Source organism: Poecile atricapillus, chromosome 5, assembly GCF_030490865.1.
Source record: "Poecile atricapillus isolate bPoeAtr1 chromosome 5, bPoeAtr1.hap1, whole genome shotgun sequence".
NCBI lineage: Eukaryota > Metazoa > Chordata > Aves > Passeriformes > Paridae > Poecile > Poecile atricapillus.
In genome coordinates this window covers 164,293-191,787 of record NC_081253.1, presented here as the reverse complement: position 1 = coordinate 191,787, position 27,495 = coordinate 164,293, and the positions used below count along the sequence as shown (strand labels likewise).

General features: G+C 37.9%; 1 protein-coding gene across 11 annotated transcripts in view; it reads right to left on the bottom strand.

Moving 5' to 3' along the window:
• The window catches only part of BAZ2B (bromodomain adjacent to zinc finger domain 2B), a 111,165-nt gene that overhangs the window by 56,805 nt on the left and 26,865 nt on the right, over nt 1-27,495 (bottom strand). For 10 of the 11 annotated variants that reach the window (XM_058840035.1, XM_058840030.1, XM_058840029.1 and 7 more), the window contains one exon: nt 611-766. In XM_058840035.1, the coding sequence (XP_058696018.1) occupies nt 611-764 (154 nt within the window). In that variant the 5' untranslated portion in view covers nt 765-766. Of the gene's footprint in view, nt 1-610; nt 767-7,332; nt 7,354-27,495 lie in introns of those variants that run through there. The other variant, XM_058840037.1, reaches the window with a different exon arrangement.

Here is a 27,495-nt window from a genome sequence, read left to right as displayed (position 1 = left end):
AAACAGCAGGGAAGAGTTTACCGTTTGTTCTGTGGGTGATGTACGCAACATTCAGCTGAAACAGGAGTTTTAACCACAAAAATGAGATTCTTGCATGAAGAAATCTTCCATATATATTTCTGATTCAAGGTAAAGATATTTCACTCTAGTCAATTATTATCCAAGACTGTGGCATTGTGATATTTATCTTTTCCATTTCACGCTCCACTACAGGAAACCACTCCTCCAAATGTAAAACCACAGTATGGGCTGGGCTTAAATGCTGAGAATATGATGTGTACTCAAGAAGCTGATTATTACAACTTAATCTGAAAGTGGCATAGTGTTTGCCAGACGAACCCTTTATTTGATCCCACTTTCAAGGCAGCCTTGCAAACTGAATTTTTTTTCTACACTTTAAATAGGCAATTTTCAATTAACTTCATTCCTTCAATAAGTATTACGTAAAATGTATTCACAGCAAATGAATGTCACTTGGCAAAACCAAAAAACTTCAATCATTTTTCTTGGATACATCTGTGCAACCTTATTACATTTGACTTGTAATTATTATTACAAGTGCCAACAAACACTAAAATTACATTGCAATATAGACTTGAATCATTTTTACCACATGTGTTGATTGTGGAGCTCAGTGTCGCAGCTCCGGCAGAAAGGCCACCTTTCGATACTTCTGAAGTTACCGACGCTGTCGAAGACGCTGGAGTGGAGGCAGCTGCAGTAGAGGAGACTGATGATGATGTTAACCGCTCTCCAGACTCCATATCTGGAAGAGAGATGATAAATGTCTGTCTTCTATGGCAGCAAAGGAAATCACAAGGGACTATGGGGACTGTCTGTGCTGTGTCTCAGGATCTGTACTAAATTCTCAAGAGGTTCCTGTGAGACCTTCACATGAGAGGTACATCCCATTAACAACACCCATCTGTCAGGGAACTCAGCAGAGCTGCAGCACTATGGGAGTTTGGTACTGCTGTTCAGTTACACCACATTTCAACTTGAATGCCTTTACCATGTCCTGTGCTCCAGAACTCCACTTCAGCTCAGGCTGGAATCCTCAGCCCTTGCCAGAGCCAGCCCATCACTCTTGCAGCCTGACTGTACCCTGCCTCTTGGCTACATCCCACGTTCTAGCTTTCCTCTAGTCTTGCATCAGCTCCCATCTTCTGCTACTTCTGATCAGACAACTGGATGGACACCGGGCCTGACAGATTCTTTTCTGTCTAAGCCTGTGACCAGCACTGTTCGGACTGCACGGGACTGTGCCAGCGTTGGGAAAAGCCCTGCCCGCAGAATCCTCAATTGCCAGATTATTGCTCCTTGAAGAGTAGCCCTGCTCTTTGCTGCTCCCTGACAGACAACTTGAAAGAACCAGTAGTGCATAAAGACCCAGCAATTATGGTGAGATAGCATAAATGCAAGAACATCTGTAAATTGTTAGGTGTTTGTGGTGGTGGTGGTGTTTCCTGGTGAGCTTTTCATGCAAAATAAGACATTTTTATCTGCGTCATGAATTGTCTAAATCAAAACTCACCAGACTTATTTCACTAAACAAGCATGTGTATTCTATTACTATTAAAAACACCAGAAAAGGTTTTTTGGATAATACCCTCAGGCACACGGTGTGCCTCTTGGGGATGGTCTTGTGCAGAGCCAGGAGTAGGACTCAATGATCTTTGTGGGTCCCCTCCAATGCAGCATACTCTGTGATTCTGTGAAGTAGTTTCTCAAACACTTAAGAAGCGCAGCCAAACCAATTATGTCTTTGCACAGTGGTAGCAGCATCAACAGACTGTCTAACTCAATCTGCCAGCTGATGGTGAGTCAGGATCACAGTACAAATAAGGTAGGGAAAAAGTTTCAGAGTCCCTGTACTATTAAAAACACCGTGAGACTGAGCACACTGAACTCTAAACTGGGAAACTTCCAAGAAACCTATTCCTGTCATAGAGTCTCTTTCATGGACAGAGGCAACACCCTTTCTCAGATTTACACCTGAAATCTGAGGGGGATAAGTACTGAACTGAAATCAAACAACTGTTATAAAATCTCATTCTCAGTACTTGTAAAGCGGAATGCCAAGTACACAAGACACACTTTTTAAAATTCTATTTTAAACAAGTTAGAAAACTGATATGTTAAACAGCACTTCTGATCCAAAGTTGTATTTAATAGTGACTTCCCAAATGCACATTTGGAAAGACAGCATAAAACCTGTCATCTGCATCCCCAGAAAGTAGATCCTTGGTTTGTCTCAGCCAGCAAATTTAAACTTAAAAAGCCACAGCAAATACAAACACAAAACACAAAATATTGTGAAGATACACCGCACCCATTTTAACTGATTTGTTCATTCCTTGTCACTAATAGTTTTTATACTATTATATATTTATACTATGCAATTTCTATGCATGGGGAAAGTCTCCAGGCTTTGCAAGCTAGCAGAAGCATACTACTTCAGCAAAGTGAAAACTGCTAACACGAGAGGCACAGTCTGTCATACAGAACTGCCTACCCTTTGTACCAACAGTAAACAGCCGCTCCACCCTCAACAGCACCTAATGATTTCACTGCTTTTATTCTTTACAGGCCAATTTATCAGGAATCATTTTCACACATGCAGAAAAAATCCTGGTTTTTTTTCTGTAAACACAGAAAAAACAGTCACACTGATATCATGCCAAAAAAGGTATCTACTACTATACTGAATATTAGGGGAATGTCCTTCTCCTTCAGAACAAAAGGACAAATAACAAAACTACTTCCTTCAGATAATTTATGAAAGAAAAATATTAAACATTTTAATTTTTTCATTTGGGACTCCTAAATACATACTTTTCTCCAGTTAAACATTTTTCATCCACAATCACAGAATGCTTCATTCATTTTTAGCAATCTGTGACTATAAACAATCTAATGTGCTAAAATCAATCTAATGTGCTAATCAGTGGAGGTAGGTCACTGGAAAATACTGCATATAGTGTTTATTACATATATATGTCCGTTAACTTTTATAACTATTCTGAAGGATAATAGTTAACAAAAATCTGGTTCATAAGGGACTGTGGTTTCAGTTTTAATCTACAGACTTAAGTCCACAGCATTTGCAAACACACAGTAAAAATATTTACTATGTTTAGTATATGGACATCAACAGACAAACTATTATGACAAAGTACATTTTTTTAGTTGCTATGAATGACTGAACTTATTGAGGCCAACAAGCATTGCTTGTACAAATAAAAATTTGTTGTATTTTGGTATTGTTTTAATTATGGCTACAGTGAAGTCACTATACTTCCAGAGAGCATAAGGGAAATTAGAAACAGATCAAAATGCTATTATTACAGGAATTCCTTGTAAAAGGAAAGGTACTTCTAAATTTTAAAACACTCCCTTCAAAACCCAGGGTTGAAACTTCGTATTTTATGTTCCCTCACAAAAACATCCAGAACTCTCAAATTTCTAAAAAAAACCTGTAATGCTGTGTGTAATAATAAAACACTAAAAGAAGTCTTTACCATAGAATCACAGAATCCAACCTAAATGGATGGGAAAGACCTTCAAGATCATCGAGTCTGACCTGCGCCCGGTCCCCACCTTATCACTCAGAGCAGGGCACTGAGTGTCTGAGGTCCAGTAGTGCCTGGAACACCTCCATGGATGGGGACTCCACCATCTCCTTGAGATGCCCCTTCCAGTGCCTGAACATCCCTTCCATGAAGAAATTCCTCCGATGTCCAACCCGACCCTCCCCTTGCACAGCCTGAGGTCATTCCCTCTTGTCCTGTCCCTGTCCCCTGGGAGCAGAGCCCAAACCCTGCCTGGTGCTTCCACTCTCCTGTCAGGGAGTTGTAGAGAGGGAGGAGGCTCCCAGGAGCCTTCCTTTTCTCCAAGCCAAGCTCTCTCTCAGCTGCTCCTGGTGCTCCAGCCCCTTCTCCAGCTCTGTTTCAGTCTCTGGACTCGCTCCAGCACCTCAGTGTCTTCATGACAGACCCAGAACTGGGCACAGCACCCAAGCTGCCTCAGCAGTGCCAACTCAATGTCACTGCCCTGGTCCTGCCGGGGCCAATACAAGCCAGGTGCCCATGGCCGTCTTGCCAACCTGGGCACATGTACAGCCACTTTCAGCAGCACCCCCAAGGGCCTTTTCCAGTTTACCAACCACCAGCCTGGAGCACTGCAGGGGAGTTGTGATCCAAATGCAGGACCCAGCACTTCACCTTATTGAACCTCAGTTAGCTGCCCTTGGCCCATCAATCCAGCCTGTTCAGATCCCCCTGCACAGCCTTCCTAACCTTCCTACCTGCAAGCAGATCAACAATCCCACCCAATTTGGCACCATCCACAAATTTACTGAGGGTGCTCTCAATCCTCTCATCCCAATCGCTGATAAAGATATTGAGCTGAGTCCTGGGGATACCACTGGTGACCAACCCCAGCTGGAAGTAATTCCATTCACCACCACTCTCTGGGCCTGGCCATATAGCCAGTACTTAACCCTGCAAAAAGCACACCTGTCCAAGGCATGGGCTGCCCGTTTCTCCAAGAGAATGTTGTGGGAGACGGTATCAAAGGCTTTGCTGAAGTCCAGGCAGACACATCCACAGCCCTCCCCTAATTCACTAGGCAGGTCACCTGGTCAGAATAGGAGATCAGGCTGGTCAGATCCAACCTGCCTTTCCTAAAGCTGGGCTGGCTGGGCCTATTCCCCTGGTTATCCTGCATGTGCCGTGTGACTGCAACCAAGATGATCTGTTCCATAACCTTCCTGGGCACTGAGGTCAGACTGACAGACCTGGAGTTCTGTCCAGGATGTGAGCATCTGAAGTATTTTATAAATAAGTATAGTTAAGAACCACCTACAAGCAATCCATGTTTGAGTCATAAATAAGAAGACATCCTTGGCAAATCAATACTTTTTTAATACAGAAAAGTAAATATAGCTATGCTTGCAAGCTTTTAACCAACATAAGCCATCTGTTTGATCAAATAGGAACTGGGAGAACAGTAATAAGCTGCCCTTTTAAGGCTCCCCTCTCTTTCTCACCCCCACCCTGCTCCTTTTATTTCAGTTTACAGGGGACTGGGAAGTGTTTTGGAGAGGGTGGTTTTTCAAACTTTAATTTAGCTGCTTGTTTAATGTCTTTAATAAAGAACTGGAATATTGGTATTTCTGAATGATTCTGAATGGAAGAAATTTACATTCTACTCCTAGAGACGTACGTACTTTTGATTTCAAACTAAGTTAACCCTTAATTATGTTTAATTACTCTAACCACAGCAGATGGCTAACTCCAAAAGAGATAATGCCCAAAACAGTCATTAGACAGGATCAGCAATAATTACATTGCAGACCTAATGCATTCTGTGACTAAAAAGTCCATACTAGTTACAGCAGATCCATATTCTTTTTAACCTCAAGTATAAGTGAGACATTTGTTCCACTGCAGTTATTTTGTCAGTCAATAGTTACGAACTTTCATTACTGTTTTTAATCTCTCATATTTGTAAAAGAGAAAAATCATTAAGTAAAACTAGGAAAAAAACCTACTTTTTAAAATTTTCCAGGTAATGGTTTATGTCAGTTCCTCTCAATGCTTTGTCCAAAATTCCAGCTTCTTTCCCAGATTTTCCCATGGTGAATAATAATCATTAATGCAACTGAACCCAATGAAAACAGAAAGCAATCTCTCAGTAAAAAGGAACAAAGAAGGGAAGTATGTGAAGCTTTACACAAGAAAAAAAGTTGTCTTTTTGGGGAAGAAAATTACTAATGTTTAATTAAAATAGAAACACTTAAGAAAATCAAGTTGTTTACTAAAGGAAACAACAATCAAATAATTTTCAAATATATCAAGTTGAAATTTCTTTACAGTCAATCAACTACCTATTCTATGCTCAAAATCTTCACCCTCGTGTACCCTAATGCAGAAGAAAAACCCCTCTCTTACTCTTAAACAGGCATAAACGAGTAATTCCCTTCACAGGATAGTATCATGGATATAGTATCCTACCAATGTTAGCTGGGATGTGTGAAAACTATGAAGTTGTTTTGAAGACGTCTGAACACTAACTCATCTCCAAATTCCAGTTTAACTTCTACACTCCATCTACTGCTTCATTATTTCAATTATTACCACTAACACAATGAAAAAGAAGTGAGAAAAAATGTGCTTCAGTCTTTCACGACAACCAGGTGAAATTTGTAACAGATTTATGACCCCAAACTATAGAAGAGTCCCACAATATAATGCTCTCTAGCCTTACAGAAAGGTATTTAATTGTACCATAATGATATTGTCAGTCTGACGCTAGTTCTTGTTTCAATGAGTGCTCTGATGCCAGAAATCCTGCAGCTGATGAAGTGAAGCACATCAGAATCTCTCAGAACACACAGTCCAGCACATCACAAATGCAAAATGCAGTGTCCAAAAAGGTCGTGCTCAGAAGGTAAATGCAGAGTACAGGTGCTAGCTCAGAGGTGACTCAGCAGGTCAAGCAGTACCTGTGTGTTCCACACCTTCCCCAAGGGCCACACAACCAGAGAGGAGTGGGTTTAAAAGCAGTGGTGTGACAAAAAAACCTACAAAACAAGCAAGCATGCTGACCAAACCTCAGGTAAGAAGGAAGTGAGGTACCCACAGGAATGGGTGCAATTCCTTACAGACAGACTATGGACACCCAAGGCTTCCAGTGATGTTCTGCTCTGGCAACAAGGCCTGGTCACAGAACTTCCAACACACAGTCTACTACTGCTATGATGTTTTACACATTGAGGTTTTAAAACTCAAACAAAAGTAAATTAAAAATATATATAATTAATGAGATCCACTGTTGCAAGTATTGTACAAGCCATAAAAGCCAAGTTAACTGCTATATAATGCAAATTTTGCAGAATGTCACTGCAGTCATGTTATTTTTACTAATTTACTCTAAGTACTTTATATAAAATTCTCCAGGAATAAAAGCCACCACTACAAAACTTCTTTTACTAAATCAACCACCACAATAAAACCTTTTCTTTCAAATCAGCAGTGAGATTGGCTTATGTTTCAAAGAGGTATCAAAGACACTTCTATGCACCAATACACTTAAAACATTACTGCCAGTTATACCGTGTGAGGCAGGCTGTGCTCTCCTGCCTTACGCTCTAAATGAGCTTTTATAGCCCTCCCCTGACTCACATCACCCACATTCAATCAGTGATACAACCATTCATTGTTTATTCCATCTGAATCCACACCAGTGACAACATTTATAAAATCACATATATACCACAATTCCAGAAATATTTGTTTTAACAGTCTTTACCCACGTAAGGTGACTTACTAAAAGCCACTTCAAAGCAGATCCAACTCTTAAGGTCGGTATAACTGAATCATGACTGGCCTGGCAAAAAAAGAAACAGAGAAGGGAATCAGTTGCCCTTCTACTCTGTAGTAATACGTAATGGCCACTTTAAATAGTCTTAAGATAAAATGACATTTTAAACAATGAATCTATTTTGATTCTATTGCATAGGATAAACTCATCATTCAATGATGCATGCGAAATAAGTTGCAACTCAAAAACTTATTTTCTCCTATTTTACAAGTAACTGGGTTGCTTTCCATTAGAAGTAAGCATCACTTTGAATATTTCTGCATTCACACATTTCATGATCATGATTATGGTAAAGGAAGAATAGTTACAGATGACAACAGACATTATAATTCACTTACTTTACATTCCATGGAGGGACGAGGGGCACACAGGTCAGGTTAAACTACAATCCTCCATAAGCCTCACTTCCGAACAACCCTCAGAATATATTTCTGAAAGCTGTATAATGCTGGGCAAGAAATCTAATGTATCCAATCTGTGCCACAAAAAACCCATGAGGCAACACAGCACCACAGAGAGGCACTTAATGTTTAAGCGACGCAAGCTTCCTTAAATATTTCAAACACAGAATAACAACACTAAAGAATCTGGCTTAAACAAACATATAAATGGAATCATAGAATGACTTGGGTTGGAAGGGACATGGAAATCTCATTTCATTACACACACACAAGTACCCCACCACCACAGGCAGGGACACCTTCCACCGGATGAGGCTGCCCACAGACCCACCCAACCTGGCCTTTAACAGTGCCAGCAATGGGGAGACCACAACTGCTCTGGCCAACCCATGCCAATGCCTTACCACCCTTAATTTCTTCCTAAGATCTAATCTAAACCAACTCTCCTATAATAAAATCTATCTGCGTTATCTGTTATTCTGTATGAGGTTATCACCTTTATAAGTCCACATTCAGCAGTTACCACTTTTACTAAGATCACACATCCCTTCACTTATTTTCACTTCCATGACAGGTTAGGAAAGGAAAAGTTGACACCATCATCCTCAAAACACAGAAGTAGATGGGTGGGGACAGCTTCTTACATAGAGGTACATACTTTTCAGTCAGGAATGCTCACCCTACAAAAGGAGCTTCCCAAGCCACTTCTTGCAGCACAACAAATTTCAGATGACAAGAACGGAACTATCCTGTAAGTTACTTTTACCAACAGAAAAACTGTACAATTCATCCAGCTCAAGAAGAAGAGCAGTCATGATGTAGATATCAATATCAGGGTGGCAAAAGTACAGTGCAACTCTGTGCAGGCATTAATGGACACCCCGCTCCTGGAGTGGATATGACAGCACTACGTATTTGTATTCCAACACTTCTAAGTGGATTCTAAACAGCAAATAAATAGTGGTATCACATAAAACTGATGCAAAGTCTGGACTCTTGTCATAACTGCAGAGGATAAAATAACAGCATCTGAAGAACATTGAAATGCAAAGATTATCTGGCATCAGTTTGGTAAATGCCCCAGAGGCACATTTACCAGATTTTGTCATCAAACCAAATCAAAGGCTTTACCATTTCAGAACTGAGGTTTTACAAACCTTTCCGTTCCTAAAAAAAACCCAGACCAACAAACAAACAGATCACTGCAGTATTTTATACTGTCTTAGGATGAGTATCAGTTTTTATTTTCATGCCTAACAGTTCATCTTGAGGACATGTTTCCAGTTTCAATGTAAAAGGCTACTCTTCCATTCCCCACATCTTTTGGTTTTTAATATTCTGGTTATGAGAATTCAATAACTTGGGGTTCATTTGCACAGAATTCTAGTACTACTACAGCTTGTCCTACGAAAGTAAGACTTAGTATTTCATATTATTACTTCAATTTGTGAGAGCACTGAGCAAACTATATACAACTACCTCTATAATTATCAAGTATTATTCAATCTTTGCATAATGATAATCAATACAACATTTTTTAAATACATAGCAAAACCTCTTGATTAGGGTGGCTCTGAACCACCCTAAGAACAGGAACCCACACTAGAAATCCTATGCAACAGTAGTTCAAAAATCAATAAAAAAACTGGGACAGCTGAAGTCAATGCTTTTTTTTTCCCTGTGCTTTTCTAAAACCTGAATTTCAATCTGTCAGAGGCAATTTTTCTGCTATTCTGGTGATACTCAGCCACTCAAAAACTTAGCTCCTGTTTAGCCATTGTATTGTACACCTCTTCCCATGGTTCAAAAGCCAGACTTGCTATCAAGCTCAAGATCATGGCTTAGCTCCAATTACAGTCACCAGCAGAGCTAGCGAAAACACCTACAGAGGGGGAGTGCCCTGCTGAACCTCTCATGGCAAAAGCTGCCGCTGGGAAAAAAGACACAAAGGAATGACTGCAGAGAGAAAACTTCAGTTCATCTTTAAAAACATAATCTAAAGGGAAAGTAATTTGGGGATGAAATAACTACAAATCCAATGCCTATTTGGGTGTATAAACACCATGTGTGTCAGAGCAAGGAGCTTAGAACTAGTCCATGGACACTGCCCTGTCAGAAAAAAGATGCTGAGAAAAGGGTTCATTTACCCTGCAGTCCTTAACTTACAGACCACATATACTGTAACAAGTAAGAAGGGGCAAGGATGGTAGCCAAAGTCCTTCCTAACGAACGGTCTGGAGATTTTTTTGGCATTTTTTATTTGGTTAGAGTTTTTCATCCTAACAATTGAAGTTATTATTCTATTCCTTCAAATTCTGCTAAAAACTGGTGAGAAATTAATTATGTGCACCAAGTCAGAGTTCCAGAAAAGCTCCCAGAGAAACAATCTTTTTCATGTGTTCCTGTATCAGCCTCAGGCTTTGCAATGGGTCCCGATTTTGTTTTAGAATTGCACCAAACTTCAGGCTCGTTATTCTAACGTTAATATCATTCTACATTTAAACAAAAAGAGAAAAATCCAATAATCTAAATGGTACATTAGGTTCTCCACTGCCAGCGAAAACTAGTTTTAGCCCACGGGAGAGTAAAGAAGTCTATCATCCTCTCACATCACTGACTTAGTTTTGGCACCTTGACTGAAAAACTTATCATCGAGGAATGCCGATTCCTCAGTTTTGAATTCCTAAAAGCACCTTGCGCTGTCATCTAGCAGGAATGTAATAGTTCCCACTAATAGGCTGAGACACAGATAAATGGTTTCCACATTTTCCTGCTGGTGCCCTCCTATGGTTCTTTGGAAACCCAGAACCAGCTCTTGAAGGAAGCGTTACATGCCGCAACAGCCACTGTTCTGAGTCAGCTTCATCACTGGCACCCACCCCCTTTTCCAAAATACCTTTCTTATGTTATTTGTTCATTGTTTCTTCCCCTTTGAAAGGTATAATTTTTTTTTAAAACCTGAGACGTTTAAGCAAAACAAACCCCACCCTCCAAACCAACAATAGAGTTCACTGAAGTTTAGGTAAACAGAATAACTAGAAGGGAAAACAATGGGGGTCTTAAGATACAAAGAAATAAAATTAAGCCTCAAGAGAAGCCACAGCAGGTATTAGAGCATCAGAAGACTATTCTGGCTGACTCCATACACAATATCATTTTTACAAACCAAGCAGATGCAAATCTGACATCTTGATGTTATTTACAAATGTGAATTAAGTGCTCAGACACAAAAAAAAAACCTGCCAGATTGCATTTTTTTTCCACAGACAGGAAAGAAAAAAGATAATAAGCCATCCATACTTCCATCTTCAAAACAAAAGTACTGTATCTAGATATCCAGCTCTAACAAAGCCACATGCTATACATTACATTTTCCTACATGATTAAAGAACATTGGTTAAAACAGAGTTAAAACACAGGTGTACACTTTTGCTGTACCAGGTGTTGTTTTCTTGCAAAGCTTTAAAGGTTAACAGTGATACACATTGCAATAAACCATTCTTTCGAAATTTAAAGGCACTCTGCAGAGGCAAGCAGTCAGTGACGGTCATATCTGACAGGTAAAGCTGGGGCTGTCTTGCGGAGTGTGGGAGCAAGAAGCCTAAGGCAGTCCCAACTCCTGCCACCCACCACTCAATCCAAGAGCTCCATGGGGGCCTATGGCTGGGCCCAGGGTTAGCATCTGCCCTTCTCTGCACAGCAAAAACAGCTGAATTATCCCCTGGCCACTGCTGCCTCCCACACTTCCCTTCCCCCAGGCAAGGCAGCTCCTGCAGCTCCCATCAGGGTTGTTCTACCTGTTCTGCAGGAATCAGGTTCTGCAAATGACGCTTGAGCCAACAAGGTCAGCTGTGAGGCACCAAGCTTTAATAGCCTCTTCAGAGGTAGAATATGTAAAAAGATTAGCAAATAGTAAGGGAAACCTTTTCGAAACACCCAGATTGTGGGACATTGAAAAGAACTGAGCAGGAGTACAAGAAGACAGCTGGACAGCAAGAAGTCTGCTGGAAGACAATACATATGTTTTGCTGGTCCGCAAACTAGGATATTTCACAGCCAGAGTCAATATTAAGCACTACTGTAACTTATATGGAACATCATATTACATAAAGTTTATCCATTAACAGCAGCAATTCAGTTTTTTTTTAAAAAACAAACAATAGAATCTTGTTTTGTAAGAGACATTAGTACTCCAGGTCACTGGGCTTCCAAATTAAATACCAGTATTAAAGGGATTGTAAGGGAGGCAGCATGTGTATGAAACCTATGCTGTCCTGTGAAACTTTTATCTTTCAGTCAGTGTTCTCAAGACGAAAAGGTCATAGATTCAGAAAGAATGGCACTCACTCCTCAGCGATCCTCAGAATACAGCACAAGTATTTTGGGGAAAGAACAGTTCAAATCAGTGCCTTCCAAATGCTAGGGCTTCACCACCTTGCGAGAACAGAACCCTTTAAAAAAGTAATACACGTTGAATACCTCTTCCTTTTTCCCCATGGCATTTTTCCTGCCTTGTTCTCCTCAAAATAGACCTGTATCTACATGTTCTAGACACCCCATTGTCCACGCCCTTTTCTCTATAGCTAACAACTCATGTGAACTAATAGGTCAAGCATGTCCAAAAACCTCTTTCTACCTCAACCTGGAGGAACACTGTTCCCCACTTAGTTATTTTTCGCATGGAGTGAACAAAACAGATATCTCATATACGCTAATTTGTAAGTTTTTTAATAACAGCTGCATCTACTAAAAAAAAAATAAAAAAATTTCTTTCTTTTAACTGAATCATACTTCTCCATGTTTCATTTTTGGTTCCCGTTTCTGTTAACATACTGGATATGTCCTGTTACTAAATGAAATTGTACATCCTTTTATTTCCATGTAAAATATGATAAAAGAAAAAGTGGACTTTTGAAGCACAACAATGATTTTGGTTAGGAATTCACTAGAAGGTTTTTCATACTCAAGTTTACAAAAGAAAAAAAAAGTCTTTGGTACCACAAGCACAATATTATTTTATTATTAATTTATATCAGAACTACAAAATTTAATTTAGCATTTTTCTAAACCTCTACAAAATAACTAAAAATATTAATTGGTATTATATACTACAGAATGCCAGTAACATTTATCATGGTCTGTACAGCAGTACTGCAAAAGCTATGCCATTTACACTAGCACAACAGAAGACCAACCTTAAGAAAAATAAAATCATTGTAGACCCATTTAACAAGCGAAGTAAGACCAAAACCACTCTGTAACCATTGTTTTACACAATATGAAATCTGTTAAGACTGATACTCTTGAGAAAAATAAGACCACAACTGCGCACCAAGTGATAGCTCACACTCACCTGGTCCCCAGCAGCAAGAGCCGAGAAATTACTTGAAGTAAAAATAACACATCAACTCTAATAAACACAGAAACAGCACTTACACAATCCTATAAGAAAAGCTGACAAACAGGCTCTTTTGTTTTATGTAAAGACTAAGTCTGTTAGACAGAAAACAGTTCTGGAAGTGATAAAAATATGAAAATACCAGTACTTCAGAATTTGCAAGAAACACATATTCTTTGTCACTGCATTTGTCCAGTGAGTGTTCATCAGAATTTTTCATAAAGTTAATACATAGTTGGCTAAAACCTAAATAGACTTCAATGGTTTGTGTTTTTTTAATCTCATGAAAATCAGTTTTTTTGCTCATCACTACTGTCAGAAAAGCAATACAAGAAGCAGTAGTTACCTTAGAATTTTTTTTTAAAAAATTGCTACTCTATATATTCTTTTTTTATTCTTCTTCAATCTATAAACATTTCAAACTATTAACTCAGGGAAGACTGGGGGAGTAGGTGCAGGGGGTAGGGAGGGCGGTGAGGAAGGAAGGGGAAGGAAGCACAGAAGAAAAGCACTGAACACTTGGCATTACAGGAGAATAGATAAAGAACATGAACAGCTTACTGTGGAGAGGGGTTTAATCAGGAAGTAGCCATCATCCTGTCGCTACAGAGCAGTGACAGCACTCCAAAACAAGCCGAGGGTTGGGTCCTGGATGTTTTTGTTGTTTGCTTTCTTTTTCAGTCAAGAAGGAAGAAAGCACACATGCTAACATGTCCGAGTTTGCTGAGCCCAAAGGTTTCCAGATGCCTACTGTCAAAAGCTATCCTGAAAATGAAACCCAAGCAAGCGTTGACAAAGCTGTATTTAAGGAAGCATCTAAAATCTACCACAAGCTCCCTCTGTGTTACACACAAAACATGGCTGTCTTATTCAGAGATTAGCAATTATTGTAATGAGATACTGTCGGAGAGGGTCAAACAGTGCTTCCTGCAGTTTACACATCTTGATTTCCTGGTAAACAAACTGAAAGGCAGGTGGAGCACTTGGATCACCAGTAACACAGCTGCTCACAGACCAAAACCAGCGCAGGTGAAGTATGCAGCTCTTTCTGTACTTCATTTACATGAGAGGAAAAGGTAGCAGAAAAACATAAAACCAACTGAACTATGAAGGAAATTTTTCCCAGACTGTTATGTAAGCATCAGTGCCAGGCTGCATAGTTTTCTTGTTTCTGCCAAGCCCAAGAAAAATATCTTTATTTTCATATAAATGATGCCTAGGCGTGCGCACACACACACACACTCTCCAGAACACACTGCCTCCCTAGTTGTTTTGGTATGTAAAAGTGTTATGAAACTATACCCTGTAACAACCCTAGAAAAATCTGAAACTGAGGAAAATAAACTCTAATCGCTGCATGTGAACTTAAGCATCAACCTCCAAAAAAGGGGCCAATTAAAGAAATCTACTAATAATATGCAGAAATCATAGGAATTAATTAACACAATTTCAACAGAAAAAAATTCAAATGCCTTTTCTTGAAACTGCCAAAAATTTTTTCTTCACAAAAAGAAATAATCTCATATGGACTAAATGCATGGCAATGATTCCATGAGAAGAGATTATAGGTTGTTCCCTATCTATAATCATTTCAAAAATTAATTTCCACAAGCTCCAGTTTCATGGTGGAACTGCAGAGGGTCCTAGGTTACTATGAAAATTAAAAGGTGAAAAGAAAAAGCAACCCCCAAAAAATAAACAATAACACTACCCCAAAATAAAAACTTTGACAGTCAAACAGAACAAAAAACTCTCTTTTCCTAAGAAACTAGAATAAATTATTTGGTCCAAAAACAGAATACAAAATTTCTGCTATGGATAACTTATTAGACAATCTGTTGATACAAAGGAAACTTTTACAGTGACCTAAAATAACAGCACAATGGCCTGAACCACAACATGTAATCCGAGAAAAATCATCAGTATAGCAGGAGAAAGATTCAAAGGCACTGGGGGGCAGAGAATCAATCAATGAATACCTCCTCCCTCTGAAATGCAGCAGCATCAAAGACAACCTAGGGAATACACCAAAGTAACATGTCTAAACAAAAAAAACAAGAAACAACACACCAAAAGTTTCTAATAACAATGTTAGAAATGCATTGCAGCCATTTTTCACAATCAGGAAAGAAACAAAGGAAACCTATGGGAAAAAAATAAAGAATTACTGGAAAGATCATGAAATATGAAGGGGTGCATCTGTATCAGAAAACTCTGACAGCAAAAAATGCAGCCACTGCCAATGGAGGAGTGATTCTGTCCTCAAAATCTCCCAAACAATCTAAGATATATTAAGAGGGATCTCTGCAATCAAAACAACACACTAAGAAGAATTTTGCAGGCTGTGCTTGCTACAGATGTAAATAGTACAGCCACAATTTCCTCATCAAACACTTGCATATTAACTCTATTGCCTTAAGTGAAACTACACCAAAACTTCAGCATTTCATTCACACAGTATCTTGTTTCTTGTCTTTCAAAAAAGCAGTTTTGTCAAACCATGTGCAGTGTTTCTGAAGACAAACAGTAAAATTTCAAACCATCAAATGAGAACAGCCTTTGCGAAAATAAGGAGTATCAGCAGCACTCTTCACAGTAGTCTTAAAATACTTTTAAAAAGCAATATATGTTGTATTTAATCAGGGTAAGTTTGGTACTGGTATCACTGCAAACAAGCTTTCAGTGCAAGATTTAGAAGACCATGCTCTGAACCATCAGTCTGCTAATATCAGAAATTTGCATGCTAAAATACAGCCACAATGAATTTGATTCTTGTATGACTCCAGGAGAATAACATAGAATAGTTCTACGTGTCAAAATAATAGCTCATAAACAATAATTTTTCTAAAATTGTTTCAATCCATATTGCAGTTCGTAATGTGAAGAATACTTACTGTGGAACAGCCGTTTAGCATTGACAGAGAAACGAAGGAGAGAGAAACAACAACATGCCACTGGAAGTAGCAAAACAGAAGGTCCATACTTATTTTCTGAACCCCAGACTCAATCAGACCAGTAACCGTGAAACATTAAAAGCACAGATCTGGTTTCTCCCACTGTAGTCACCAGAGAAGCTAAACATGAACTACATCCCACTACCTCCATGTTAGTCAGCAAGAGAGAAACAAAGATTCAGCAGCTGTTGTTCTAAGACAGAAGTTTTACAGGCCACCAAAACACCTCAGCTTCATGAAAAGAACTACGTTAAAAAAACTGATCTAATATGACACAATAAATCAACTGCTCCAGCTGTATCTCAAATACGCATCAGCCCCTGCCCTCGTGAAATGGCATGGCCTCAACCTGTGGAGCCCAAGCGGATAAGTTATTGTCTTTGTGAAAGATTTACTTTTTTTAACAGTATCACTTTCTGTGATAGCAAATTCTAAGTATAAATATGGGTACTGAATACAACTCTAGCTGTAGGTATGATTAGGCAAACTAAATAAAAAAATTAAAATCTTTACAAAACAATACTTATGATAACAGTAAGTAAAATATTCAAGTATTCCTCCACTGAGACTTCAAACACTGCCCCATGGAACTAAATCTTATGGTCATAAAGAAGTTACAAAATCCTGAAAACTTTATTTACTAGATTTCAGTCTATCTAGAACTATCTATATTCATTCAGGTAGCTCTACTCCATACATTGATTTAGAACTCAGTTTACCCTGTGTTAAAGCAATATAAAAGAAGTTAAGCCATGAACGTTGCTTACACACCCTTGAGAAGAACACACAATCCTTACAGAACCTGTGGTGAATGCTAACAGAGATTTACATTTTGCATCATAACTTGATCCAACTTCAAAACTGTTGCAAAAATCACATTACTTCATAGCAGAAATACTTGCTCAAAATAGCAAACATTTATGAATACAGGCCCAGTACCTGAATCCAGCATCATCTGTGAACACAACTTCCATCAATGGTGTTGGAGAGCATAAACCTCCTGCAGTTTATTAAATCAACATGCTTATTTATAAAAGTTTCAGATGCAGTATTGGTCTGTCTTTTGCTTCTAGCAATTTCAGCTGAAATCCCCTGACACTAACTGCATGGACCAATAAGGATGAGACAAAAGGGACAATTCATTACTTAAGGAATGACAGCAATTCTAAATCATCTTTTTATTCAAGAAAAACCTAACAAATTAATAGAAGTGACCTCCAACTAAAGTACAGAAGATTGGCAGGAAGAGAGGAGTGTCTACAAAGGATAGGCCCAACAACCAACTTTCCTCCCCTCATTCAGTCTGCAACAAAAGTCTCAACCACCATTTACTCCTCAGAGACCTTCATGGAACGGCACACCAAACCAAGTCCTACTTGCATACCCATAAATTCAGACTGACAACATTTACAAGCCTCAGTACCACTTCTTCCCTACATATGCTACTGTACAGAGCCCACTCTTGAGTTCTCCTATTACAATGAGTACCACTAGTACTCACTGGATTGGTCTAAAGTTTGGTCTCCAAACTGAAAACAAAGATGCACAAGACACAGACTACCTTATTTCAAATAGTTTCTCACCACCAAGAACAACTATGTCAACCAATCTTTAAAACCCATCAGCTGACAGTAAGGAATCTGCATCCTTACGTTGGTTATAGCCCTACCAAAGCGAAGGGAAAGGTATCCTCTCTCAGTGGGAAGTGAGGTAACAATCTTCCCTTCACCCTGCCTCCTACATATCCTGGTCACATTTATGGGTCATACTGCTCATGATTTAGCTTTTGTTTTAAAGGCCCTTTTTTTCTTATTCAATTGTTTCCAAAATGCATGAACACGGCACCTGTCAATTTGTTTCTTAAACAGTACCATGGACTTGAAAGGAACACAGTAGCTACCAGTGAACCATCACTCAGAAAGAGCCATACTCTACTCTTATTAAATACATCTTTACCAAAACCCTAGTAAGTACAGAATTGTTTCAGTGCACATAAGAAGTCACACAAAAACCCAGAAAATCAGCTTATTATTTACATTACTTCAGTGCCCAAAATCATTCTTCATGCAAGCTCATTGTCAAAAACGAATCCCAGAACTAGTAAAAATCCCAAATTATCACTCATTTAGTAGCATTTCAAACATTTGCCTCTAGATTTCAAGCCCACAAAGAATATATACATGGAATAAATATTCAAAGAGCATAGAAAAAAGACTGAATTAAATAATTTCAGTATATTTTAATTTTCTTGTATCAAAGCTTTCTTGTATGCTCCTTTCATTCTTAGTATTTTGATTATCAAAATGTCTTAGTATTACTGAATGGTTTCAACTAGAAACTTGGAAACCAAACAAACTAAACCATATCAGGAGCTCGCATTGTCCTATGTACCAAAACATGCCATTTCGTAACAGAGTTGATATATCTTACCATAAAGTTTTGCTAATATTTTTCAGTATAATCTAATAAAATGTACTCATTTGAGTTTTATGAGATTTGACACCAAGATGAGGTTTATTTCCATGTTCTGCATACATTACTATCATCCATTTTATAAAGCATTACAGAAACCAATATTCTTAATTTTCTTTACATATATGTATGGGAGGGATAAATTCAGTATGAACTGCTGTTTGGTCAAACGAGATTTTGGAGAAAAGATCACATAGGTAGCAAACGTGGCAGAGAAATGCACATAGAGGGAGGGTTAAACTGCTATTTTCCGCCAAAAAAAACATTCATTTACCACATTATTGGAAAACTGAAAACAAATCATTTTGAAACGATAAAGATATTTCAGAAGTTTTAGAAGCTTGGAACAATAAATATATTCTTTATCTATCATCGAAGTACACATACACAGACCCTCTGAGAATACAATACTCATTTTGCTGCAGAAGAACAGACATTGCATAACAATGAGATTTGCTAATGAAATCAGCCGTCAACCTGGAATACATTTGTATTAAAACAAGACCTCAGTGTCATTTTCTTTTTGCATCATTTGTTCTTTCTCTCATTTTTCGACCTTTCAAGTATCATGTCCTCGTTTCTCTGCTTCAAGCACAGCGATACTGCAAAATATTTTAACACCGTACGTACAACACTTTATTTTACAAAATTTTTTTCTCTGCTTACTGCTAAATGTAGGTTCTAATTGCATAGCTTCCATCAGCATTGTTAACTTAGCCTTGAAAGAAAAATCAACGGGTACTATAGAAACAAAGGAGTTTTACTTCCTTTGTAAAACCGCAGAAACATCTAATAAAAACTGGCTGTCACTTTCTATACTTTCATAGTTCTATTTGCACACCCCTTAATACAAGAATTTAACAGAACACCACATTTTAGAAAAATACCCTCTCTGTTAATCTAATGACTAAAGAGGACAGAATTTAGCATCATTACATGAATACAAGTGTATTTTCTTTGCTTGAACAAGCAAGACCGTAATGAAAAAAAGTAGAACAATCCAGCAAGTTCAGTGACAGTATGTAAATGTATGCACTATACATAACAGGTACATAAAACACTTTACTGAAAAAGAGATGAATACAGAAAGGAATTATTCTACTACTCAGAGGTGAGCATAAAAATTTTAAAAGTTACGAAAGTATTTTAAAAGCTAATATCTTATTTTGGTTTTGCAGGTTATATGCTGTCTAATACTTCATAGATAAAAGATTTTTATGCCCCTAGCTCCAAAAGTATTAAGCCTATGTTTTGAAATCACCCCATAACTAGTGAAATTAGAATACATTTTTCCTACTGTTCTCATTTTACAGATTTTTTTTCCCCCAATTTAATTAATACAAGTAACACATGGTTACCATAAGGTACTATCAAGTTAGTATTATTGTTGGTAAGCTCCAAAGTTGTACCAAAATCTAATACAAAATAGGGAATAATTGTCTGGTGACCTGTTTGGGAGGGTTGGCTTTTTTTTTTTTTTTTTTTTTTTTTTTTCAGAAGCAGGGGGGAGGAGGTGCAGGTCACACATGACATGGTGCTTGCTTGGGCAGGCATGGATGGTTGCTTGTTCTTTTTTTCTAAATTAACACTACAAAACCCTAACTCCGTTAAAAGGAACGAGCAAATAATTACTTACTCTAGTATACAAAAATTGCACACATCTCTCACAGAATAAATGGAAGTGATTTTTAATTTATTTTGTCTGGGGAAAGTAAGCCATTTTGTCATTTTATAGTTACAACAACCATCACAACATCAAAAAACCCAAAAGACCGCTGAAAAAATAGAGGAGAAAAATAATTACATGTCAGAATATGGACTTAAGCATCCCTGGAGCCCGTTGTATCAAATGGTCTCTATACAGCCCAGGAAGAATACCATCAAGATACTGGACATAATGAACTAGGTAAGTAACTGAAAGCACAAAAATTTCCAAAAACTGTCTTCATATGTGTTCCACTGCTAAGTTAACAAGCACCTATGTCATTAAGAACCTTCGAAAGCTAAAGGTATCAAACACATGGTCTTACTTTATCTTCCATTTCTCTCAGTTTCAAAGATATGTGGCTACAGGATACAAACATCCAGGCACATGCCATAGGAAGAGGTCTCAATCTCATTCTGCATTACCACATCCTAATAAAAAGATGAAGAATATCACACTATCAAAAATGCATCTTTCAATTATGAAGCGTTTGTCCTTCTGCAATAAAGCCATCCACATTACACCTCAAAATGACTGAAGCTGAAGAGATAGAGGAGGCAAGATTAATATAAAAGCAAGGACTATATGACCTCCAGGCTCTGAAATAAAGAAGCTCTAATGCAACAACCTTGACCCTTGAAAGCAATAGGTCATTTTCTTTTGTGATAAACAGTGATTGCTTTCTGAAACACCAAGAATTGTCAAGTAGGCTAAAGAGTACAGCTGGCAGATGATAGCTGTGAAAAGCTTGCACTTTTAACAATTACTTACTGCCATGTAGTATAGATCAACAGTCCAATTAAGCATCTTCTACAAGATCTCACAGGCCCTTAAAGCCACACACCACAGCAACTGACATCACTGGTTTTATTAGGGATCAATCTAGTGGCTATGGAACCTAAGAATATAGAAAACTGTTAAATGATACAGTCTTAATTCAAATGAGAAAGACAAGATATGCAAATTTGCTGTACATAGGAAAGATGTGATTCTGGTACATTGCTGTTGACACTAGGCAATCATGCATATACCTTAAGCACACTACATAAAACTTCCCAACTCACACAGCTTGGCATAAATTTTATAGGCATGAGAACACAGAAACCAGTTATTCTACTAATAAAAGTAAACCCTTATTTTAAAAGCATAGACAAGAATACAGATGAAACCATATCAACACCACACAGGATAAGATGTCAGGTGCTAAAACATATATGAATTTTTATCAATATGAAAAAGCATGAACCCAGAAATTTATTTATTCATAGTCTCTCTGAACTCTGAAGAAGCTACTTCAGTATATAGTCTAAAATTCTGTATTTTGCTGCAATACATCACAGACATAGGTGCTCAGAGTACAAGCATATTCCAAATATTAACACTGTCCATTTTATAGTATTTCAAATATTCCAGAGAATATTCATAAACATATACACGTTCACATACAGAACATGCACATCTACATCTAGAGTTTGCATATACAAGTTTTGTATTGTGCTGTACTTGTAGCCATACATATGCACACTAACATCTTCACTTTCAGTATTACACAGGGCTCAGTTAAACACCACTACTGGCACCTCAATGCAGAAATTGCAAGCATCCTTGAAAGCTTACTTTTAATACTTATCAATAAAGCAGGCATATTTTTTTTCACAATGAAATACCACAAATTGTACAGAATTGTCATGACTACTGTTTATCTACTTTTCGGGAGTAAAACTGGAGGACAATTTATGGAAGCACAGGAGGAACTCCTGAACACTGGAAGGTCACAGGCTATGCGCTGAGCTGCTAAGCAAGTGTCTATGATGCTGCAGAGCTGCCATTTTTCTTCCTTGACAAAGCCTCCATCTGCCACAGAGCCATTTACAGCCTCAGAGTCAGAATATCAATGATTTCCAACCATTCTGCAAGTCTGCTTTCACCTTGACATCACCTCTGTAAAATATCTAAAGCAGATGATACATATAACCGTCAACTACCTCTAAGCCCATACTTTATTCAACTGATAAGCATTTAAGCTGTACTCTAATCCACCATATCTTTACTTCCTCTGAATTGTGCAAGAATATGAAAATTCCAAATTGCACACCCTTTTCATTATTGTGTTTGCCATAAAGAAATTACCTTTGAAAAACTTAAAAAAAAAAAATCTGTGACTACTGACAAAACATGTAAAAAAATGAGTTAGAAAACATCTGCATTTACATAATGGACATACACGTCATCACAATTTACTACATTCTTTCCCAAATAAACGAAATACGCCTGGTATGATACTTACTACACAGAAAAAATTATCACAACCTCAATGAAACCAGCAAAACTACTTTCAGCTCTTGATGTATATACAAACTGATTCTAAAAAAAAAAATCCAGATTGGAGATGGGTCAGAAGAGGAAAGAGAATCCTGACTTGCTGAAAGAATACCTAATGAATTAGGTCCTCAGACAAAACATATGATACCTGGATTGATAAAACCAATATACACATATACACACACATATATATTGATAGGCATTAATATTTATACGCACACACATACGTTCTCTGCCAAGTACAAGAATATATGCTCCATCATCAGGACCATTACAACATGACCTTAATGAAGACATTCATAGATAGCAACTTTTGGAGTCTCGAAATGCAAGTGAATGTCAGTAATCGAGACTAATTTTAAAACAGGCAAAGTTGCAGCTTGATTTTATACTGAAACTGAGCCATGGAAGAAACCATTTTGTATTACAAATATGTATGTAATCATTTATGATCACATAGCCAGAACTTCAACTACTGCCATACAAGTCCTCAAGATGTTAAGTACACAGGAGCAAAATATTTGAAAGCTAGATGAAGCTTGCAACTATCTTCATGAAAAAAATACTTTATAACACCTGTAAAGTGCATATATTACAATCTCTTTTGAACTTTTGAATAAGCAAATGCAAAATTATCGATGGTAGTCCAGGTAAATAGCAAAATAACCCCCACATACAATACACCTCCCTCCTTGAACTCATAGCCAGTACCAAGACCAGACTTTCTGGAGCTTCCTTGTGGTGAATTAGTCAAGTCCTATTTAAAGAAGCTTTCTAGTTGAAACAGGGACTCAAGGATAGTCAAGATGAGTTACCTGCAGAAAAGTTCCTGAAGATTTATATATATGAAAAATGTATCTATATTTTTCTATATGAAAATATAAGGCAGTGACAATTTACATATGGAAAATTATCTTTTCAACAGTCAACCAGACGTCGTCTTAACCTGAACATCTACATTTCAGGCTACTGTATGCTAAGACTCTGAAATTTATTAAGAAAAAATATTTCTCATTTCCCGTAAGTGGGCAAAGCTTTATTTTTAAATGCTAAGAACACTTCCTTTTGTAAGAAAGCCAAAGCAAACAAAATGAAAACTCTAATCTAATCACATGTACTTGGAAATATTTCTGAACTTTTACACTTTTGAAGGAACTGTAAACAACACAAAACACTTCCTTGTGCAAACAGAATGTTTCTATTGCAAAAATAAATCAGCTGGTCTAAGCAAGACGGTAATACTACCAAAAACTGCATTTACATCTGAGCTCCTCCAGTTGTCATCTGTACAGTAAAGTTTAACAAACCACCTATTCCTCCTAGAAGTGGATTTACAATACTAAACCAGAATCTGCCCCTCAGCAGATAACCATTATTAAATCTGGTTTGCAGCAGAAACATTAACAGAGTTGGGAGTAATTCTTACAGAAACTGGGTCAGTAAAGGGGTTTTGTGTTTTGTTTTGGTTTTTTAACTGCCTTCCTATTGTAACTTACAACTCATCAAATGTAGACTATTAGTTAAAAAGAAAACTATAATAAAAAGCAGATATTCCACAGAGAAATACGCAGTTAGTTAATTCTTTCCTTGACACTTTCAGTCCTTTTGTAATTTTACTTTTGTAATTTTAGTTGTTTGATCTAGCATGTTAATTGGTTTTAGTCAATAAAGGCATCTAAATACATACAAGCAAGGATATACAAGTGCACACACACTAACCGTATTTGCAGACAACATACAGCAATAAATTACTTCCAATTTTTTAATAAGATGATTTTCTAAAAATATCTACATAGAAGTTATAAGTAGAAAAAAATGAACAAATGCCCTGTGCTTCATTTACACTCAATATAATTACTGCAAACATGCAAAACTGTTACAATCATATTATCTTTAGTTTCTTAGTCAATATTAATTGTTAGTATACTAAAGTGAAGATATAATTAAACCTCTAGGTGTTACACAAGTATGAAGTAAGTAAATTCTCATGTTCTTTGGGGGACAGCCTGTTTTGGAAGCTTTTAAATATTTTCTGAGCTTGCTAAGTGTGTACCTCCCTACACTGTCAAAAAAACCCCAAACTGCTACTTTTCAAACATTATTACCACAAACCATCAACAGCCTCCTTTTAAAATCTCAGAATGATTCTGTTTAGAAGGGACCATAAAGCTCATCTCATCCCACCCCACCCCCTGCCATGGCCAGGGACACCTTCCTCTATCCCAGGCTGCTCTAAGCCCCAGTGTCCAACCTGGCCTTGGACACTTCCAGGGATCCAGGGACAGGCACAGCTGCTCTGGGAATCCCATCCCAGCTCCTTCCCACTCTCCCAGCCAGGAATTCCTCCCCAAGACCCCATTCATCCTTGCCCTCTGGCACTGGGAGCCATTCCCTGTGTCCTGTCCCTCCAGCCCTTGTTCCCCCTTCAGGCCCTGCAAGGGGCTCTGAGCTCTCCCTGGATCCTTCCCTTCTCCAGGGGAACATTCCCAGCTCTCCCTGGATCCTTCCCTTCTCCAGGGGAACATTCCCAGCTCTCCCTGGATCCTTCCCTTCTCCAGGGGAACATTCCCAGCTCTCCCTGGATCCTTCCCTTCTCCAGGGGAACATTCCCAGCTCTCCCTGGATCCTTCCCTTCTCCAGGGGAACATTCCCAGCTCTCCCAGCCTTGCTCCAAAGCAGAGAGGCTCCAGCCTTTAGATCACTGTTGTGGCCTCCTCTAGACCCACTTCAGCAGCTCCACAGCTTCATTGTACTGTAGGCACCAGAATTGTTTTGGGGGAACTATAAAAACAGAGATACCTTTCCCATAACCAAATGCACATTTCCATGAATTCTCTGCATCTTTTTGAGTAGTTACAAAATGTAAAAAGGCAAATACAGCTATGTATTTGCTATGTAGATGCTTAAGCTAACGTTAGATGAGAAGGGAGAACAGCATACCAATACACTCAAATTGCTATAAAACCATAGAACTACTTTTGTTAACCCAAGTTCACCAAATTTTTCTTCTTTCTTTCCTCAGTACTCTGTGAAGTGTATTCCAACTTATTTCACTTGCGGTTCAATAATCACATTTTTTGTTAATTTTCTTTTATTCTGATATATGGAAGCTGCAAGCGATAAAGCAGATGTTTTTATAAAAGTAAAAACTGTTTGTCTAACTTGCTTGTTTCTGCAAGTCTTTTTATTCTACTGCAAACAGGCCATTATTTCTCTACATTTAAATTTCAAGTAAGGAAAGGGTTTTTCTTGGCAATTTGCTTTCATATTTTAGAACCAGTAACCGAAATACATTAAATCTTTCATGGGTCTGATTCACACCCATTTTTTGTTTGCTTTCACACTCCTAGCCCCCAATTCCAAGTAAGCCACTGAATACTTTTGTTATTGTGAAAGAAAACTGGGTAGTTTTCAAAACCTGTTAAAATCCTTATTTAAACTTCCTGTAGAAGGCCTGATTTCTGAATCATCTAACATCTTGCTCCTCTGCTCTTTTTTTTTCCCACCCCTCCACCCTCCCTTCCAAAAAACTGGAAAAAAAAAATCCTCAGGTATAGACCTCACCTATGAAGATGCTTCTGCTCGCTGCCATACTCATCCAACACCAGTATTCCTGTAATGGCAACATCTCTCAAAAATTTGCCTTGTCATCACTATTTTTGTCGAAGAGGCCTCTCTTCTTAATTTCCTAACTTTACTCCAGAAAATTTTGTTCAGCCTTCTGCCAAGCTGATCTTTTACTCTGAATTCTTGGGGTTTTTTCTTATAGCCATTAATAACTTGTTTAGTTACAACCATATAGTAAATTTTTTAGAAGTCCTATCTGCATAACTTTCAAGTATTGTGTCAACATTCTGAATTAGCTGTTTCTGCAAATAAATTTGGACTGTTAAAATCCACCACTGCTGCCTTTTGTAACAAATAAAGAGAGCCACATTTAGGAATTAAAAGAATTTTAATTTGGGGAGTAGAAATTAGTATCCACAGGAACTTCCTATCTAAAATGGCATCATTGCAACATGAAAAATTAAAAAACATCCCACCAAACAAAAAGACCAAACACCAACACCACAACTGACAACACAGAAAGAATTATTACTTGCCATTTTTCCCCAATCTTTTCAAGTTCTCCCTTCATCAACCTATTTGTTACAACCCCAGGTGCACTGAAGTGCCATCTCTTTGTTTGGACAGACGGGTTATTATTGCTTCGTAGTGAAGAGAGTATGTTCTGTAGGCTAAGGAATTGACTATACTCACAAGAACGTTAGAGATGATTAAGGATACATTTTTATTATTATTCAGAGATTTGATATTTGTCATGTCTCAGAATTAAGTATGGTTGGATAAACACACAAAGAAAATAAACTGGCACACTGAGTAGAAAGCTGTAACACTGAGTAGTTAGCTGTTAGTACTAATAGCCGGCATCAAAATTAAGTTTGTTGAAAGAAAGAGATCTACACCTGGCTATTTTTTCTCTTGTATTTTTTAATGGCTATAAGAAAACTCATCAAAAAGCAAAAATCCATAAATTCCTCCTGTTTTTTTCCAAATGCATACTTACAGGGAGGACATTCATGCATGTCAATTTGACCATTTTTCTCACTTTTCTGAGTACAGCTCTCTTTTCTTCAGCATTCATTCCGATGACTCCACAAAACAAGAGTGGTCAGCTGCCTCCAGCAGCAGTTCTCATTCTATGCTTCTAGGCCCAGGAAAAACTGCCCCACAGAGGACTTATTTGTAGATAATAACTCCCAAATCATTAAGGAGAAAGGAACCCTTGTAACACTTGGAGTGTTCAGAAGTCAGGACAAATTTTTAACTCCAGCGATGCACCTGTATTCTTAATGG